Below are 21,790 nucleotides of genomic sequence, written 5' to 3'. Positions count from 1 at the left end.
CAAGCTAAGATGTACATGTATGGAAAGTGACCTTCAGCACATGGACTTCAAGAACAGCAAAATTTTGTAACAAAAATGTTGACTTTTTTGCAACTTTGTAATGTCATATTGTAAGAGTTTCTATCAGTAATGATTTTTGCATGATTATTTCCAAAATTTTGTTGATAACATATAAAATCAGAATGCCTATAATATTTGGCTATATAAACATGTAGTGACTTTGATGATATTTGTATGAAGTGAAAGGTTCATATATCTGTTTGTATGTACTGATCCGTATATAGTTATTTGGTGGTTTTATTACAGTCGGAGCCCATGGGTCACATGGGATTTTTTTTAAGTCAACTTTTTTAATCACTTAAGGGCTCGGTCCCCACAGTATTGTTTGTGGAAACTGAGAGCACATCAGACACACCAAATTTGCATTCTGAATACGAGGTATTTTCCTCACTGGTGAAAACAATGAAATTATAGGAAATTAGTGAAATTAATAATAGATAGCTTCTGTGAAACTATGTTTCTTGAATAGAGGCCTTGCATGTGACGTATCATCCCGTAAGTATGGAGGACTACTCAAATGCATTCAATAAAAGCATGATTACAATCTACCGTGACAGTTCGTCTCACACACATAACCCTGCACTACGATCAAATAGGTTGATGACAACATTTGATTGAATGGACTGCACTTCGCCATAACTACGGTGAAGGACACCGATTCAAATCCTTTGTTGGGAGCCAATCGATAAAAGAATGCAGGGCCTCTATACCATAATTCTAAATTGATTTGGCCCAAATCTGAGACTAATAAGCCTATAAAAGTATATTGAAACAATTTGATTTTGCACAACCACAAGAAATTAGACCATGTTGATAATTGGAGAAATAAAAAGATAAAAGGAAACAATTCAATGTATGTTTATATTTATATCATACAATCTTTATTCTTTGTTTTTATAGAAGCTTTAGAAGGGCTTATTTTTTCTATCTTAAATTTTCACAAGATATTTATTTTTAGTTATAACATTTGCCACAAAGCCAGGTAGACCCAATATTGATGAATAAATTGAAGGGTTGCTCTTATAATAAAATCCAAACATTGCTACAAGAAAATAAATACAAGCAAAACATTATAAAATGAAACAATATAACACAAAAATAAGGAGAACTGGCTAAAGAGGTGGGATTGATATACTTTTCCATGATTATACTTTTCTATGACATGTTTTTAATAAGTAAAGGGTCTTTTTTCCCCATAACTTCCCAATGTGCTTATTTTTTTCAATAAATTATTAAGTTTTATGTATACCCTGATGAAGCCTTTGTATTGGGGCACATGGATAAAAATGTCCAGTTCCTTATCTCTCAGCTTTTAAGGGCATTTTGAGGTTTGGAGCAATGATGCTAAATGGATGCAAGCGTGTGTTCTTAAATAGACCAACCTACATGGAGGGGGAGGGAGGGGGGGGGGCAAATTCCCCCCAGTAAAAACACAAAATTATGAAAATTTCCACTTTTGCAGCAATTTTGTGCAAAATTTGTTGATTTTGCTCCCCCCTGAAATTCACTTTACCACCCCAACCCTCCTTCCCCCGAAAAAATTTCTGGCACTGCCACTGAACCTGAGTGATATATTACACATATAATGAGATCATATACATTCAAGCAACAAGTAGAAGGCCTCCAATGCATGACCCTAGATTAAAAGGAATAGTGCTAATAATACATACACACAATGTTCATGGTTCCCACATAACACAATATTCCTGCCCAATTTAATAGGCTACTTTCATGTGGTACTGGTAATGTTCAATACATGTTGTTTCATGACTATAATTTGGTTCACCTCAAGTTTGGTAGTGACATCAATGCTACTTCAAGGTTGCGCCACAAGCGTGTCAACAAACCACCCATGTACGCGTGCATGTACACTCAGTGTGTTTAACTTTACGTGCACGATTTGATAATGCGGTAAGCGAAATACACACATACGTCACTACCAAAATTGAGATGAACCAAATTATACACACACTTTGTTGGTCACCCAGGAGGGTCAATCTAATATAAAAGTGCTACACTCCCCCTCATTGTGCCAAAATTGTCAAGCCCCCTCTACTTGTCATGCCAAAAAATCCTTGCCTAAATTTGTCCCTTCCAACACATGCCAAAACGTTAGGCACCCATTTTTTAAACTAAGGCTTGAAAATGGTCTAAATAAATGTATGTGCGTGCAGAAAGCCAGAAATATTGCACATTTTAATGTTTTTGTACTGCTTTTCTCTTTTTAGAGTGAGTTATTGAAAAGGTGCCCAATTAATGTCTGCCAAATGTCTTACCTACCTTTTGACCTGCTTAAAATTGCTTGTACCCCCTCCACTTTTTCAGTGGGAAGGGTGCAAACTAACTGGTAAAGCACATTTCAAAGTTACAGAAATAAAGAAGACAGAAAGAAATGGAAAAAAGCTCACTGACTTATAGTGCCCTATTAGGAAGTAATCCTATAGTTAACACAATTCTACAACCCAGGAAATTAATAGTTGGCACACCTGCACTAAACAATGGAAATGCGTGCCCTATTAAAATTGGGGAGGCGAGGGAAACATGCATGCAATATATGTGAAGTACAGACTCCCCCAATATCTCACCTTCCCCACTCCCCATCATTCAATGTTGGAGGGTCTCACGGACCTGTTGACAACATGGCTTGGTCCAACATTGAATTGGGGGAGCGGGGCAGAGATATACCAAAAGACAGGCAAACTGTGCCAACCTTTTTTCCTGGATTGTCCGAGTCAAATCCTAAATATTGCATCTGTTTTCCGTTTTTACTCAATAACTTTGCAACGGAATGTTGTATTATCTTCATATTTCACACAAACACATGTAAGTGATAGGGCTTTACGATAAATAAAAAAAATAGAATAAATGTATTTGTTTATTTAGGGGTGGTCATTAAAAACATCGCTAATGCCTGGTTTTATGTCTTGGCTTGGGTCTGAATTACGCGAAAACTCTTTGACAAAAAAAAGAAAGAATGATTTTTAAATGCAGTATTACATCGAATTGCTTCTAATTCAAGTGATAAATAAAAAGAACTGAATGAGCAATTTTCAATCAGCTATTATTACATCAAATTAATGTAATTGCACCCGTATCATAGATAGGGCAATTTTACGTATGTTTATATAAAAACATCATCAGTGCGGAAATTACGATGATATTTGTACAGTGCAGTAAAATATAGGTAGACATACAGAAAAAAGACGGACATTGGCTTATGACAAATATAATATGATGAAGAATATTGTAAAATAAAAATGAAAAAGAAATCTAAATACATTCAGGGGCTCGAACCCGTCTCCCACTGCGCCTGAGGCAGATGCCGTAACAATTGCGCCACAGAGCTGTGTAACTTCAACAGGCTTAAGGTTAGCCGAGAGTTTTTCATGCGCTTGATTTCAGAGGCGTAAGTTCATAACAGAAACAGCCATGCAGAAAATGAACAAGCGTGCATCGGGACGTAGGCCTACTTACAATAGAATATCGATCCACGGTCAAGACATGAAAAGGCTATGAAACTTGGCTTAGCTCGTGCCCGGAGCTCGGATGCCGGGGGGTGGCACAAGCCGTTTTCGGCAATTTTCACCAAGGATTTTATAAATTTTAAAATTGATTGGGGGCACTTCGTCAAGCTACGCCCTGGAAAATGTGTTGATTTTGAATTTATAGCCTTGATATCTTTGATGAAATCAATGCTGCTATTCCCCTGATTACAATGTAAGGGTATATGCAACAACAACAATATCAAAAAGCAATTATTTGTAAATCGAATTTGGGATGAAAATCAACAAGACAGACTTAGCAGGCCTACAAAGTGAAAAACAATCAATCACGATTCCCCGCACGATTCACTGCACTCAGCGAATCAATCAAATAAAACTAAAAAGAAAGGAGCAAGAAAGAATAAAGAAATAGTGAAAAAGAGAAAGAAAGAGAGAGAAAGAAAAAGAACGAAAAAGAAAGAAAGAAAGAAATGAAAGAAATGAAAAAAAAAAGAAATGATAAAAGAAAGGAGAAAGAAAAGAGGAAAGAAAGGAAGTAAAAATGAGAAAAGAGAAAAAAAAAAAAATTCAGCCACACGGAGACTCGAACCCACAAAAATAGTTCATATTAGATTCCCAGTCCAACGCTCTATCCACTCGCCACAGATCAACTTACACAAATTAACTGTTCTCAAAGCGGATGATATAACTATAATTGGATGCAATTACATATGATTACAATCGCGTCCGCATTATGGCTCTTAGAATAAACACGCATGTCGGCGCTGAAATTTTGAACGAACTGATGGAGGAAAACCTGCGTTTTTTGCAAAACTAGCTTCAATTTGGAGTGAAAATCAAATGGAATAGCAATTGGCAGAATGTTGAGAAATAATGTAGGTATTCAGATGTCTAAATTAACGTCTCGTAATCAAGATATCGATAATTTCACAAACCAGCTTTTTCTCAAGCAAATTCTCCAAAATTTTCCCCCAAATCGGGCTTTTAAAATTTAATCGGTACTGTATTTGGTTCTTCCCCATGGCAACATTATTTCTTTGATCGATTTGTAATACAATACTGAAAAAGAAGAAAACAATCGCTTTCGGTGTGGATTTATACGGAGCGCACATTTGAAAAAAAACCTCATGGAACGTGTTTTTGATCTTGTGAACATGGTGGGTAAAAATGCTTTAAACGAAGGATTTTAAAATTTATTCTAATAATTTGTATATAACACACACAAAAATGTTAAACTACATCCAATGCACCAACATTTCACTCGCTGCGATATTTGATTACTGAGAAAACTCTGTTTTAGAGAACAACTTTATACGTCTTTTATACGTTTTTTATACGTCTCTTTGTGTAACCTTAAACTATAATATAATGCTATTCAAGATGCATGTATATAAATATACGCTCTACAAACGGTATACAGTCCGAAAAATTACTCTCTTCGGCATTTGTTTCATTAACTGAATATTTATCATATAGCAGGTGTTGGCTGACATTGTGCTTCACATTTAGTTCAGTTTTTGTCCGGGATAAATGACTACGGGACAAAATCGGACGGTATACACGTCTTTACAGAGTAAAGAATTTTAATATAATATTACTTCTTGTTTATTTATACAAACGTGTATATCGTTCGTTTTGTCCCAAAGTCATTTTACCCGGCCCAAAACTGAAATAATTGTGAGCACAATGTCAACCAACACCTGCTATATGATAAATATTCAGTTAATGAAACTAATGCCGTAAAAGTGTGATTTGTTTGACTGTATACCGTTCGTAGAGCGTATATTTATATACATGCATCTTGAATAGCATTATATTATAGTTTAAGCATGTTGAAGTAACACAGCTCTGTGGTTCAATGGATACGGTATCTGCCACAGGCGCATTGGAACACGGGTTCGAGCCCCTGAATATATTTAGATTTCTTTTTCTTTTATTTTTTGTTATTATTTTACAATATCCTTCATCATATTATATTCATCATTATATTAATTTTTGCCAATGTCCGTCCTTCTTTTTTTCTGTATTTCCACCTTTATTTTACGGCACTGTACAAATATCACCATAAGTGCCGCACCGAGTTGTTTGTCAAAATGGAAACTCGGATGGCTTTCAAAACAGAGCATCACGTGTCCACGGCCATGATGATTGAACTGAAAAAAGTTTGAAATTGCCAATCACAATGCCTAATATGGCCATTATATACCATGAGAGGGTAAAATTGCTCAATTTGATGGGCACTGCTCAGTAAAACTGGAACAAAATATGAACTTCCCCACCCCCCCCCCCCAAAAAAAATTGCAATGCTTTTGCCAGAGATGCCAGTCAGTTTCACTCAAAAAACCTAAAAAGCGCATGAATGCAGGCCAAAAAGCCCCAAAACAGGCTGAAAATAAATAAAAATGCGGGAAATTGAACTCACAAAAAACCTGAATTCAGGTTAAAACCTGAAAACTGGCATCTCTGTTTTGCAACCACTGTCATTAAACCAAGGTCTTGGTCTTGCTCTCGAAACTTAGAGGTCTTGGTACCGGAAGGGGTGGTCTTGGTCTCGGTCTTGGAAGGGCAGGTCTTGGACATATTGGTCTTGTCTACAACACTGGCTCCTTCAACTGGATTCAAATTTGCACCTGAACCTGTAGCCACACTAAAGCCTGCATCATCATCTTTTGGTGCTCCTTCAACTGGAATCAAATTTGCACCTGATCCTGTGGCCACACTAAAGCCTGCATCATCATCTCTTGGTGCTCCTCCAGTTGGAATAAAACTTGCACCTGAACCTGTGGCAACACTAAAGCCTGCATCATCATCTTTTGGTGCTCCTCCAACTGGAATAAAACTTGCACCTGAACCTATGGCAACACTAAAGCCTGCATCATCATCTTTTGGTGCTCCTCCAACTGGAATAAAACTTGCACCTGAACCTGTGGCAACACTAAAACCTGCATCATCATCTTTTGGTGCTCCTCCAACTGGAATAAAACTTGCACCTGAACCTATGGCAACACTAAAGCCTGCATCATCATCTTTTGGTGCTCCTCCAACTGGAATAAAACTTGCACCTGAACCTGTGGCAACACTAAAGCCTGCATCATCATCTTTTGGTGCTCCTCCAACTGGAATAAAACTTGCACCTGAACATGTGGCCACACTAAAGCCCATCATCATCTTTTGGTGCTCCTCCAACTGGAATAAAACTTGTACCTGAACCTGTAGCCACACTAAAGCCTGCATCATCATCTTTTGGTGCTCCTTCAACTGGAATAAAACTTGCACCTGAACCTGTGGCAACACTAAAGCCTGCATCATCATCTTTTGGTGCTCCTTCAACTGGAATAAAATTTGCACCTGAACCTGTGGCAACACTAAAGCCTGCATCATCATCTTTTGGTGTTCCTCCAACTGGAATAAAACTTGCACCTGAACCTGTGGCAACACTAAAGCCTGCATCATCATCTTTTGGTGCTCCTCCAACTGGAATAAAACTTGCACCCAAACCTATGGCAACACTAAAGCCTGCATCATCATCTTTTGGTGCTCCTCCAACTGGAATAAAACTTGCACCTGAACCTGTGGCAACACTAAAGCCTGCATCATCATCTTTTGGTGCTCCTCCAAGTGGAATAAAACTTGCACCTGAACCTGTGGCCACACTAAAGCCTGCATCATCATCTTTTGGTGCTCCTCCAACTGGAATAAAACTTGCACCTGAACCTGTGGCAACACTAAAGCCTGCATCATCATCTTTTGGTGCTCCTCCAACTGGAATAAAACTTGCACCTGAACCTGTGGCAACACTAAAGCCTGCATCATCATCTTTTGGTGCTCTTCCAACTGGAATAAAACTTGCACCTGAACCTGTGGCAACACTAAAGCCTGCATCATCATCTTTTGGTGCTCCTCCAACTGGAATAAAACTTGCACCTGAACCTATGGCAACACTAAAGCCTGCATCATCATCTTTTGGTGCTCCTCCAACTGGAATAAAACTTGCACCTGAACCTGTGGCCACACTAAAGCCTGCATCATCATCTTTTGGTGCTCCTACAGCTGGAATACAATTTGCACCTGAACCTGTGGCAACACTAAAGCCTGCATCATCATCTTTTGGTGTTCCTCCAACTGGAATAAAACTTGCACCTGAACCTGTGGCAACACTAAAGCCTGCATCATCATCTTTTGGTGCTCCTCCAACTGGAATAAAACTTGCACCTGAACCTATGGCAACACTAAAGCCTGCATCATCATCTTTTGGTGCTCCTCCAACTGGAATAAAACTTGCACCTGAACCTGTGGCCACACTAAAGCCTGCATCATCATCTTTTGGTGCTCCTCCAACTGGAATAAAACTTGCACCTGAACCTGTGGCAACACTAAAGCCTGCATCATCATCTTTTGGTGTTCCTCCAACTGGAATAAAACTTGCACCTGAACCTGTGGCAACACTAAAGCCTGCATCATCATCTTTTGGTGCTCCTCCAACTGGAATAAAACTTGCACCCGAACCTATGGCAACACTAAAGCCTGCATCATCATCTTTTGGTGCTCCTCCAACTGGAATAAAACTTGCACCTGAACCTGTGGCAACACTAAAGCCTGCATCATCATCTTTTGGTGCTCCTCCAACTGGAATAAAACTTGCACCTGAACCTGTGGCCACACTAAAGCCTGCATCATCATCTTTTGGTGTTCCTCCAACTGGAATAAAACTTGCACCTGAACCTGTGGCAACACTAAAGCCTGCATCATCATCTTTTGGTGCTCCTCCAACTGGAATAAAACTTGCACCTGAACCTATGGCAACACTAAAGCCTGCATCATCATCTTTTGGTGCTCCTCCAACTGGAATAAAACTTGCACCTGAACCTGTGGCCACACTAAAGCCTGCATCATCATCTTTTGGTGCTCCTCCAACTGGAATAAAACTTGCACCTGAACCTGTGGCCACACTAAAGCCTGCATCATCATCTTTTGGTGCTCCTACAGCTGGAATACAATTTGCACCTGAACCTGTGGCCACACTAAAGCCTGCATCATCATCTTTTGGTGTTCCTCCAACTGGAATAAAACTTGCACCCGAACCTGTGGCTACACTAAAGCCTGCATCATCATCTTTTGGTGCTCCTCCAACTGGAATAAAACTTGCACCTGAACCTGTGGCTACACTAAAGCCTGCATCATCATCTTTTGGTGCTCCTACAGCTGGAATACAATTTGCACCTGAACCTGTGGCCACACTAAAGCCTGCATCATCATCTGGGATTAAGAAATGTAACAAAAATTGACATGTAAAACTTTTAATCAGTATACACTAAACAATTCTTAGTGTTGAATGTACTTTGATCATATGATATTGAAACAAACCAGTAGATAAAACAACCTGTAATCTATATATGAGATAAAATAATTTAATAAATTGTAGTCATCGTGATATGTTTACTCAACAAGTAAATAAAGTGCATAACCCCATGACATGATGATTGAATGAAAAAGGAAGTACATGTACACATAGACTGTTTACAGCTAGTCTATGTAACGTACATGTACATGTATATGTAGAATCAGTATGCAGTGCTAATGGTTCCTGTATGGCGTTGTTCGTGCACAACTGGGCTACAAGTTACAACAGTGCCAAAAAAATTATATTGCTAAAACCACATGGGTGTTTCAGACTAATATGTTGATTAGTCACTGAATAGGGATTTTTAAGTAAAATTGGTCTACCATGGAGGACTACTTGAATACAGCCTGCTGTCACCTCATACCTGCCCCAGACTGTTGCTGAACATTTGCTCTGAAAAAACTGGCAACCCTGTAACTTGTAGTTATTGCATGATCCTGCACATCTGTGGATATACTGTAAGTACCATTTATGACGGTTTCAACTCACTTTGCTTTGAACATTGACTGTAATATTTGTTGAATACAAATGCATGGTTTTTAGCATTAAAATAATGATCACAGTTCTTTTGTCTATAATAGACTGTTTCTGCATAAAACAACTGTAACATTCAATTCAGGTCAAAATTAAAGCACATGGTTGAGCTATATGCATAGGGTCACTTTACTTGGTTAGGCCCTTCGCACTTGATTATTAGTTTCCTGTTAAAGATTTTGAAAAAGGGACGAGGTGACTTTTAATTATTAATCATTAATTATCTTTTATTTTCTTTATTTAGGTTGAACTATTACAAGCAACTATTGACTTGTTTTGACTAGAGCAGGCATTTAATTATTTCACAACAATATTTGATTTTATAAATAAGTGAAGGTGGAGTTGTACTCTTTGTTTATTCATCATTATTGTTGATATTATATAAGTCAGAAAATGGCAAGTAGAAGTAGTTGAAAGTTATTTTAAAGGAGAAAATAAAAATAAAAATAAAATAATTAATTATTTTGAGATTTTCAATTTTGGACGCGGGCGGTAAACAGGAAACTAATAATCAAGTGCGAAGGGCCTTATGCACTTTAAGGTCACTTTACTTGTCCATTGTAAAAGTATTTTAGATGAAAATCACATTTGGATGGAGGAAGGCAGCCTAGACAGGCACTGTCACCTTGGTAAATAGTTTTATACCATACCCCAGGCTATATCATCAGAATAAAAATTTTAATCATTTTTTTTTCACTTTGACTGTCATTGCAGAATCATGGCAAAACTGAAAACAACTGGTTTTGAGTCGAAACTAGCTACGACAGATAAATCACTCCTTGAAGGCTTTTCCCAACAGCTAACTTGCAGCATATGTCTGGAACACTACAACATTCCTAAAACTCTCACCCCTTGTTTGCATACATTTTGTCAAGAATGCCTACAAGAAACTATCAACAGTACAGCAACCATCATTGGCGGAAAGGGCACATTTCCTTGCCCAAAATGTCGTGGAAATGTTGAGTTTGACTGTCCAGACTTATCAACAAAGAAAAATGCAGCAGAAACTCAGTTCAGAATTAACTTTGATATTCAGAGTCAACTTGAAATGATCAAGAGCACAATAACTAATGGCTGTTCAAAACATACTGGAGAAATTTTGTTGATTTTTTGCAAGGACTGCAAAAAAGCTATCTGCCAGAAGTGCCTCCTGGAGGATGACCACTTGTCAAAACAACATGTGTTGACATCAATTAAAGAAGAAGCACAGAAGATTAAGAGCTTATACAAATGCAACTGCAGTGCTATTCAACAAAGATGCTCCAACAACAAAAGAATCCTGTCACAAAATCACATGCAACAGAAAAGGCAAAACGAAATTAAAACTAGTGCGGAAAAACTGATTAAGATATTGGATATTACCAAACAACAGATGTCAACATTCATACTGAAGGAAAAAGAGTGCATAAAACAGACATCGATAATTGAAGCAAACATCAACCAATATCAAGATTATAGCGACAAACTAGAAGAATTAATGAGTGGAAATGATGTGCAGCTTGTACTTCGGCTTACAGAAATATCTGATGTAATTAAAAATCTAAAACAAATGCCTGCAATTACAGCTCCTGCACAACTGTCATCTGCGGGACAAGTGCCTAAAATTTTCTTGACTCTTTCTGATCAGCTGAAACAATTAGCAGCGAGTGAAGGTTGGAAGTGCACTAGCGAATTTGAAAAAACACAAATGGTGAGTCAAAAATCAAATAAAGATGACAAAAACTCAATATACAGGGTGTCCCAGAAAAAATGACCGGGCGAATAAATTTGGACGTAAGTTGAGAACTAGATATCAGAATACAAAAATTAAAAAATCAACATCCGGTAGAGAAACCCAGGGTATGTGTTTCCATTCAAACCATGCCTTGTGTGCTGAGAATGCTTGTTCACAGCATTTTTGTACCATTTTATGACATGTATAGGTTAATAAATGCATATCACTTGTTGGGAGTGAAATTGTACAAAATAATGCATGCGTACTGAGATGTTGATGCGTCTAATGCATGAGCCCCGAAGGGGGAGTGTATTATATGCATCAAAATGTCAGTACAATTAAGTGCATTATTTTGTACAATTTCTCAACCAAAAGTGATACGCAATTATTAACCTATTTCATACACAAGAAAAAAATCCTGTGATTTTTGCTATTTTATTACAATATTGTCACTAAAAATGTTGGAATATGCAAGCAAAATATAAATGCATCCACCCGTAAGAAAAGTGAATGCGTCCGAAAGCATGGTGCGTACTACGCGGAGTGCGCGCCCGACAAATATACAGTATCAATGCACACCTAGTAATTTATTAACGTCTGCTCTGATTGGTTCTAACTATCTATGGGTGTATGAAACATTGTAAAATTCTGAACACATAACCTCCGCGTATCACAGTGTAAGTGCGTCCTAATCAAATTGCTTGTTAGATGATTATGCGCACAGGCACAGAGGTTCTTGATATCGATCAATGACTTCCGCATGTGACGTAGCTAGGAATTACACGGTACAATGACTTACATGTGCGACCTCTACTCAGAATATTCCTTTTTTCTCCCTTTCCTTCCTAGCATTCCACTGGTACTCTTTTGACTTTATCATGGGGTATAGTAGTTCTCGAATCAAACAAAGAAAACAAATCAATTTAAATTAAAAAAATCCAATTTATATAAAAAATCTGATTTTTTTTTAAATTTTTAAAAAATCAAAAAAATCAACAACCCTGATGAGTGTTAACTTGGGCAATGTCATAGCTGCACCGTCAGTGTGGTAATCATCCATATCTTAACGACCTATTTCGGATCATCCCTATTAATATTTTGGTTTCTTTTCAGCTTAAAACACAACTAGCAGCAGAACAAGCCAAAGTAAAGAAGTTGAACAGTGATCTTGAAATAGCCAAGCAAGTAGCTGCAACACATGAAGAAGAAGACAATGCCAAGAGAGCGAAAGACAAAGAGATAGAGAGTACCAAGAAGGCTTTAGCAGCCTTACCTTTCTGTAATTTAGAATAATAAATTAACACATAGATTGGCAATCTTAATTATTTATTTATTACATGTGTGTGAAAGTGGCTGTAAGCAAGTAGTAGTTCAATACAAAAATAATTTGAAAGACTTAATATTGGTGGATATTACTGATTTAATATTGAGTTAGAATGTATTATATACGTACTGCATACCTAATTATATATAGATAACTGTTATGTGATTGTGGAACATTGTTCAAGTTATTCTAAAGAATTTTGTCTGAATATGAAATATGCTTGGGCATTAAAACATTAACATTAACTCCAAAGTCAATCAGTCTTTACAAGGAATACTACAGACCAGTGTTGGAGGACTCGTGTCCGAGCCATTTTTTAAGGACTTGGACTGGGATCTTTGCACGGACTTCAAATCAATACAACTAGCTGCAACTTTTAAATTTGGATACTAGTATTTTTCTTTAAAAACACCGATGCTGTGTTGTTAATATTGAACAAAATTGGTCAAATGGGGTATGAAAATGTGCATAAATAAATCATCCTTCTTTCCATGTTGAAATATTGTGAACACAATTGTTAGTTCTGACGCTATAGGCGTATTTATAACAGCTGGGGTTACTTTTTGTGCAGTCTTTACATATCTTAATAAAATGTACATCAGGCAACTATTATAGCCAAAAAGGCCACATATTGAGCAAAGAATTTTTATGTGTTTAATGGGATGCTTCATTGGTGGTGTGTGATATAAGTTTATGTTCAAGGTATTTTGTTGATATTTCTGAAAAGAAAATGGTCTAAGAGTATTTCCCCGATTTATCCACCATTTTAAAGCAACTTTAGAAACTGTTACTTATTTATTTGGTCCTCGGCGGATCTCTGAAATTCCATTACAAAAAATTTATTAATATGTATTTACCAATTATATGTTTCATGCAAATATTATAATTTTGATCAATTTTATATGTGTGGGCAGCACTCCACGCCCCCTCCTGGGTGTACTTAAGTTGCGAATTATTTTACATAATTCTGGGAGGTAAAAACTTATTAATGTTTTGTTGTGGAAGAACTTAATGTTCACTGAGCACCTTTCAGCAATTTTCCTCTTTAGATAAATCATGTAATGATCCACTGGTGAAAACAATGAAATAGATAGAAATTGCGAAACTATGTTTCTTGAATACCACATATTTAAATTGATTTGGCCCAAATTTGAGAAAGATGAAGCTATATCTATACTACTATAATGAGCAAAGTGGGTGTGTGTAGGGTGTGTGTGTGTGTATCTGTCTGTCCAGCTATGCGTTTCACCGCGCTTCGACACATCGATGCGATATTTTGGATATAGAAAGGTACCGGGTGTTCCATGTCCTTTGGGTGGTGTATGAAAGGTACCGGGAGTTCCATGATGTGTCCTTTGGTGGTTTTAAGGTTATTAATTATTTTAAACTGTTGTGATTTGGTAGTTCACAGCATCTTACGAACGGTAGTGAGCTTTGGCAAAATTGCATTGCTCAATTTATAGCGAGCGTGAAGAAGAATTAAAATATCACAGATATACTTTAATAGGTGCTGCGGTTCTTGAGTTACGTTGTGAAGAGGGCTGAAACAACAACACCTTTTTGTAAAACGTAGATAACTAATTAACAACAATAAATTAAGCAAGTTTACAAAGTATACGATTTGTAGAATGAACTTTTGCAAAGCATCAAGGTGTTCATTTTCAATAATATAATTGATCTAGATAATGAAAATCGATTTTTAAGTTGCTTCGACCAACAATACCTCGTCTACCCTTAAAGGTCATCAGAGGCTTGTAAATAAATTCTGCTTCCAACGCATTTTACAGATTTGTAATACAATAGCCTGTTTTTGAATAATTAATGGCCATTATTTAAGGGGGTAATTACTTTTTTGAGATGTTTATATATACAATGAGATCATACACATTCAAGGAACAAATTAGTAGGCCTACAATGTATATCAAGTGCATGACTCTAGATTGAAAGGAAGTGCTAAATTATACATATACACGTAATGTTCAGGGTTCCCATATAACACAGTATTCCTACCCAATTAGGCTACTTTCAAATGTGCCTACTGGTATGTTTAAACATAGAGCATGGTCTATGGTTTAAAATACATGGTGTTTCATGATGACTATGTGTACTCTGTTGGTCACGCGGGAGGGTCACTCCAATATAAAAGTGCTAGTCTGTTACCCATGCCCATTAACCAATCCTCAAAATACCCTAACCAGGGTTTGGTTTTTGCCGGCAAAAACCTGTTTTTGCCGTTGCTGGTGGCAAAAACTGGCAAAAACATGTTTTTGCCAGTTTTTGTCTGGTTTAAACCGGCAAAAATGGCAAAATATGGCAAAAACTCACATATAGTTACTCAAATATTAAAAAGTAACACAGAAAGCTCATAAACAGTAGCACACAACCTTTAATGAATCATTCAACATATTTTTTGTCTCATCAAGTCCTTAAAATGAAAAAGTTTTGAATTTTATATACACCACATTTCAGTTAAATGCACTTGAGCAATGAAAACGCATACCTTTAATTTCTTATTAATGTTACTTATAATTACAAAATCTGGTCTTGTTACACTCAGAAATTTATTTTTGTAACTTAATAATTTATTTTGAGATGAAAAAACTGAACAATTAATCACTTTTTTTACTTTTTGCCATTTTTGCCAGCAAATACCATATATTTAAATTGATTTGGCCCAAATTTGAGAAAGATGAAGCTATATCTATACTACTATAATGAGCAAAGTGGGTGTGTGGGGGTGTGTAAGGTGTGGGGGTGTGTAAGGTGTGGGTGTGTGTATCTGTCTGTCAAGCTATGCGTTTCACCGCGCTTCGACACATCGATGCGATATTTTGGATATAGAAAGGTACCGGGTGTTCCATGTCCTTTGGGTGGTGTATGAAAGGTACCGGAGTTCCATGATGTGTCCTTTGGTGGTTGTAAAGGTCATAAGAGGATTGTAAATAAATTCTGCTTCCAACGCATTTTACAGATTTGTAATACAATAGCCTGTTTTTGAATAATTAATGGCCATTATTTAAGGGGGGTAATTACTTTTTTGAGATGTTTATATATACAATGAGATCATACACATTCAAGGAACAAATTAGTAGGCCTACAATGTATATCAAGTGCATGACTCTAGATTGAAAGGAAGTGCTAAATTATACATATACACGTAATGTTCAGGGTTCCCATATAACACAGTATTCCTACCCAATTAGGCTACTTTCAAATGTGCCTACTGGTATGTTTAAACATAGAGCATGGTCTATGGTTTAAAATACATGGTGTTTCATGATGACTATGTGTACTCTGTTGGTCACGCGGGAGGGTCACTCCAATATAAAAGTGCTAGTCTGTTACCCATGCCCATTAACCAATCCTCAAAATACCCTAACCAGGGTTTGGTTTTTGCCGGCAAAAACCTGTTTTTGCCGTTGCTGGTGGCAAAAACTGGCAAAAACATGTTTTTGCCAGTTTTTGTCTGGTTTAAACCGGCAAAAATGGCAAAATATGGCAAAAACTCACATATAGTTACTCAAATATTAAAAAGTAACACAGAAAGCTCATAAACAGTAGCACACAACCTTTAATGAATCATTCAACATATTTTTTGTCTCATCAAGTCCTTAAAATGAAAAAGTTTTGAATTTTATATACGCCACATTTCAGTTAAATGCACTTGAGCAATGAAAACGCATACCTTTAATTTCTTATTAATGTTACTTATAATTACAAAATCTGGTCTTGTTACACTCAGAAATTTATTTTTGTAACTTAATAATTTATTTTGAGATGAAAAACTGAACAATTAATCACTTTTTTTACTTTTTGCCATTTTTTGCCAGCAAATACCATATATTTAAATTGATTTGGCCCAAATTTGAGAAAGATGAAGCTATATCTATACTACTATAATGAGCAAAGTGGGTGTGTGGGGTGTGTAAGGTGTGGGGTGTGTAAGGTGTGGGTGTGTGTATCTGTCTGTCAAGCTATACGTTTCACCGCAACTCGACACATCGATGCGATATTTTGGATATAGAAAGGTACCGGTGTTCCATGTCCTTTGGGTGGTGTATGAAAGGTACCGGAGTTCCATGATGTGTCCTTTGGTGGTTTTAAAGGTCATCAGAGGCTTGTAAATAAATTCTGCTTCCAACGCATTTTACAGATTTGTAATACAATAGCCTGTTTTTGAATAATTAATGGCCATTATTTAAGGGGGGGGGTAATTACTTTTTTTGAGATGTTTATATATACAATGAGATCATACACATTCAAGGAACAAATTAGTAGGCCTACAATGTATATCAAGTGCATGACTCTAGATTGAAAGGAAGTGCTAAATTATACATATACACGTAATGTTCAGGGTTCCCATATAACACAGTATTCCTACCCAATTAGGCTACTTTCAAATGTGCCTACTGGTATGTTTAAACATAGAGCATGGTCTATGGTTTAAAATACATGGTGTTTCATGATGACTATGTGTACTCTGTTGGTCACGCGGGAGGGTCACTCAAATATAAAAGTGCTAGTCTGCTACCCATGCCCATTAACCAATCCTCAAAACACCCTTTAACCAGGGTTTGGTTTTTGCCGGCAAAAACCTGTTTTTGCCGTTGCTGGTGGCAAAAACTGGCAAAAACATGTTTTTGCCAGTTTTTGCCTGGTTTAAACCGGCATATCAGTAGCACACAACCTTTAATGAATCATTCAACATATTTTTTGTCTCATCAAGTCCTTAAAATGAAAAAGTTTTGAATTTTATATACGCCACATTTCAGTTAAATGCACTTGAGCAATGAAAACGCATACCTTTAATTTCTTATTAATGTTACTTATAATTACAAAATCTGGTCTTGTTACACTCAGAAATTTATTTTTGTAACTTAATAATTTATTTTGAGATGAAAAAACTGAACAATTAATCACTTTTTTTACTTTTTGCCATTTTTACCACCAAAAACTGGCAAAAACTGTTTTGCCATGCGGTTTTTTTCCACTTGTGGCAAAAACCTGCGAACCCTGACCCTAACTAAAGGTGGCACATTTGCTATGGGGTAAATGTCAACATTTAATACCCTAAATGGCATAATATCTCTTATAAAATCATGATGTAAATAACCATTTTATGTTTAACAGTCTAAGTATACATGTATGTCTTGGACTTACAGCTTGTGAAGATTTGAAATTATTTTCACTAATTTGAACTGTTGAACCCGGGGGGGCACTCCAACTTTGGAGGTGACGCATATGTAGGGCTGTTAAGCCCCCCTTTTTCAGCATCGCTTTCACCCAAAGACCCCATATTTTTTTTACTTAACACATGCTCTGTCACCCGAAGACCCCCTATTTTTCCATTTGATCTGTCACCCAAAGACCCTTACAAGTTCAATTTGAACAGCAACTTTCATTTATCACTGATTTTGTTACTTATTTTGAAAAAACAAAGAAATTTGAAGCCATTTAGAACTAGAAATTTGATTTTCGAGATTTCTGTGGCGCTGTTTTCGGCTTTCACCCAATTATTCCATTTAAAAAAGGTCATGTTCTCACCCAATGACCCCATATTTTTTACATTTTGCTCTCACCGAATGCCAAAAATCATGCTCTCACCCAATGACCCCATATTTTTTACATTTTGCTCTCACCGAATGCCCCTTGGTGCGAAAGTGCCAGCCCTACACCTATATCCATTTCATATTGAAGTGCCCCCACCCCCCCGGGTGTTGAACAATCACTTCTTATCAATAATATCAATACTTTGTAACCAAAAAATGCAACCATAAATGTAAATGTTAAAAAAAGATATCCTAAGTGTTGAATGGCCAAATATGGGCCCCTAAATGGCGATGTAGCTAAAATGGACCTCTAAATGGTGTCACTGTCAACAGTACTGCTCAAAATCTGACGGACCCCTTTCTACATTTTTATTTTACAAGGATGCATAGCATTTTTATATTTGAGTGACCCCCTCCCTGGGTTGGTTTGTAACAGTAAGGTTTTTAAGTACCTTTTCTGGTTTTTTTAAAAGTTATCCCAGGATAATTTGAACTATCATAGCATGAACAGCTATCTCAAGTTCTGGAGTATGAGTTACTGTACTCGATACATTTAGAAGTTATTTCTTGAGTGTACAAATGTACAAGTAGCATCTTGAGGTAGAGGGAATGAGCATGAGGGAGGGTAACATTTCTTAACAGCATGCTAAAATTGCTTCCCTTCGCATTAGTGTGCCAAAATTTACCTGCCCCTCTACTTGTGCCAAAACGTCCTTGCCAACACATGCTAACATTTTGGGAACCCAATTTTTAAACCAAGGCTTAAAAATGGTATATTTAAATAAATGCAGCAAGCCAGAAATATTGCACAGTTTTTGTACTGCTTTCTCTTTTTAGAGTGAACTATTAAAAGGTGCCCCATAAATGTGAGCCAAAATATCTTATCCACCTTTTGACCTACTTAAAATTGCTTGAACCCCCATTTTTTTTTCAGGGGAAGGGGTGCAAACAGGCCTCCGGAAAATTTCTGCTGTCTGGGAACTTGATGACAAGTGCTGGAAATTTTCTGTGAAATAAATGAAATAGGCCTATGTGCGCGTAGCGGACATCACAAGTGCGAAGCGCGAAATCCTAACGGCCGGGGTCCAGGCTCTCAGGGCTTTCAGCTCTCAGGGTTTAGATGCTCTCTCGTGCAATCTGAGCCTTATTTTGGAACAGTTTTCTATAAAAATTTACACCCTTTTCACAAAAAACACAACTTAAAATTTCAAAGTAGTTACTTTCAAAACTCACAAATTTCCAACAATGTTGTCAGTTTTTTGTCGTAAATCATAGTACATATAGTATACGATTGATATAATCACACATAGGGCTCAACCGATTATTGGATCGATATCGTGTCGGCCCAATACTTTCGATATCAGTATCGGATCCGATGTCCGTAAAAAAAAAAAAATGTTTAATTTATTTTTATTTTTTTAACATTTTTTAGAAGTTTTCTGTTACTTTGAAGAACCGCTGGACCTATTCTGAAGGGCTAGGATTATTCACAGTTAATTTGAAGAAAAAAAATTGGAAAAACATTACGAAAAAATTACAGTTTGTTATCCTAATATGCAAACCATTAACTTGTTTTCTTCATCTATCACATATAAATGCATGGAAAACCAATGCATCTATAATATGTGATAGATGAAGAGGTAAACATTAGTTAATGGTTTGCATAAACAGGATAACAAACGGTAATTTTTTCCTGAGTTTTTTTTCTTTTTTTCAAAAATTAATTGTGAATGATCCTGAAATTTCATAATAGGTCCACTGGTTCTCCAAAGTCGCCAAAACTTTAAAAAATTTTTTTTTTTTTTTTCCTCAAGTACTTTCTGGGAACGCCGTTCCCGTGTTCCCGTGTTTTTTGGAGGCCTGGGTGCAAACAAACTTGTAAATTCTGTACTTTTGGGTATGGAAAAAAATAAGCACTTTTCAAAGTTTTAAACCATTTAAACCATTTAGCACCATTCAGGGCTGCAGCTCTATACACAGATCCCTAATCAGCCTAAATATAACCATAGTAACCAGGATCAGCTCCCCGAGTTTAGTTTCTAGTCCAGGGAATTTTAGGTTTGCTCAATTTTTCCACAAGAACAGTGTAATGACACTGCAGGGGCTCAAACTCATACAGTCAAGCACTCGTGCATCATGTAAATGTTATCAATTGAGCTAACTGGCCTACTAATACACAGATCTTTTACAAATGAAAAAGTTAAGTTAATCTTGAAAATTAAAATAAGCCCTTCTGTGAAATATATACCCTGCCCCGTTTTGGCTTGCCACAAGTATCTCATCCCCTTAATATGTTACCCTACCCATGGATAATTATTGTACAACCACCTTTAAGAACCATATCCTGCCACATAAAGAATGTGAATGCCACCTTCTGTCAACTTTAAATGGTCTATGTTGCTGCACTTTTTGGTCCGACAAACTGGCAACCTTGCAACTTGTGAATGCAGTTATTGCATGATCCAAGTACAACGCAAAAGTAATGTATACATCTTCACAACGTTGAATCATCTTGATATCAAATAAAGGTAAGTAATTTTTGATACAATCTTTGTTAGAATTACTTAAAATACAAACTTTTTTGTGTTTACACAAAACAACTGTGATGGAACAGGAATTAGGAAGTAATGCTAATAGTGAACGCAATCCTAGCCCATGCCCCAAATTAGTGAGGTTTCCTGCTTCAAGTCACATGTGACTCAATAGGCAGTATGTTGCCGTGTGTGTATACTTTTTCAGTGGTGGTGAGATCTGTCAATTGACAATATATCCTGTGGTGCATGTTGCACATACACATGGCGATCTGCAGGTATGCAGGTCCGTCTAGTTAGCTTATACATTGGTTTCTCAAACTTCAAACCCCAGTGATATCATCGCAAACAATAAAAACAAACATGGGTCAGTTGATAGGTTATATGGGGTAACTTGTTGGCAGGATAGCAACAATGAGGATGGCAACAATGATCTTTGATCCAAAATCTGTGAATACTCCAAAGACGCCAACTAAAAGAATAGTAGCATGCGTTGGTCACTTTTACCTGCTTGTACCATTTGTCGACAAATTTTGAACTGAAAACCATTAATTTTTAAGTTCATGACCCATGCATGACCTCTTGCTTCGGTTCAATTGTTCATATGACATTTGTGCATGGTCACTGAGAGTAATGCATGGTAAGGGTGTGCAACATTGCACCTTATGCTGATATCGCCATATAATTTTCAATACAACAATGCAATATTGTTATATGCTTTCAACAATGTGCCTACAATATGTATAGCAATTTCCATATTCCTGATATTACCTCCTAGTAATGCATTGCGCAAGTCGCATAATGCAATGCGTGATCCTGGAAGTGACAAATTCAACAATGCGACTTACATGTGTGATTGCAAATTTCGATAGAATCTAAAATAATATTAATATTGTTAAACATACTTTCATGTACTACTCTAAGTACTGTTGTTGTAATAGTGTCCAACTTTAGCTTATTTTATAAGGTCAAATTTGTCACGCTCAAAATTGCGATACGACCGATATTGTGATATTTTTTGCCTCGAATCGCGATACAGAAAACACTGGCAATACCCATGCCTAATGTGTGGGACCATGTTATCCAGAAGCCCACAATAAAGGTCTAATCATTTTTTGAATTACTCTCATTGTCATTGCAGAAACATGGCTAAACCTAAAACACATGGTTTTGA

General features: G+C 36.8%; 2 protein-coding genes across 2 annotated transcripts in view; one reads left to right on the top strand and one right to left on the bottom strand.

Moving 5' to 3' along the window:
• The window catches only part of LOC140137452 (cap-specific mRNA (nucleoside-2'-O-)-methyltransferase 2-like), a 60,722-nt gene that overhangs the window by 20,991 nt on the left and 17,941 nt on the right, over positions 1–21,790 (bottom strand). The gene's annotated exons all lie outside the window — the stretch shown is intronic.
• On the top strand, positions 9,119–12,698 carry LOC140137453 (E3 ubiquitin-protein ligase TRIM17-like). Its single transcript, XM_072159147.1, has 3 exons — positions 9,119–9,422; positions 10,213–11,188; positions 12,326–12,698. Exons 2-3 carry the CDS (start codon positions 10,217–10,219, stop codon positions 12,503–12,505), a joined length of 1,152 nt encoding a protein of 383 aa, XP_072015248.1. The 5' UTR covers positions 9,119–9,422; positions 10,213–10,216; the 3' UTR covers positions 12,506–12,698.

The sequence above is a fragment of the Amphiura filiformis genome, chromosome 17 (genome assembly GCF_039555335.1).
Source record: "Amphiura filiformis chromosome 17, Afil_fr2py, whole genome shotgun sequence".
In the NCBI taxonomy this organism is placed as follows: Eukaryota; Metazoa; Echinodermata; class Ophiuroidea; order Amphilepidida; family Amphiuridae; genus Amphiura; species Amphiura filiformis.
The sequence above is the reverse complement of the archived record's forward strand: the minus strand, read 5'-3'. Positions and strand labels throughout refer to the sequence as shown.

Bases quoted from the DNA above. Each gene is read 5' to 3' on its own strand.
- LOC140137453 (XM_072159147.1), top strand. From the start codon at position 10,217: ATGGCAAAACTGAAAACAACTGGTTTTGAGTCGAAACTAGCTACGACA. The intron at 11,189-12,325 runs GTGAGTCAAAAA...GTTTCTTTTCAG, and splicing joins AATTTGAAAAAACACAAATG to CTTAAAACACAACTAGCAGC.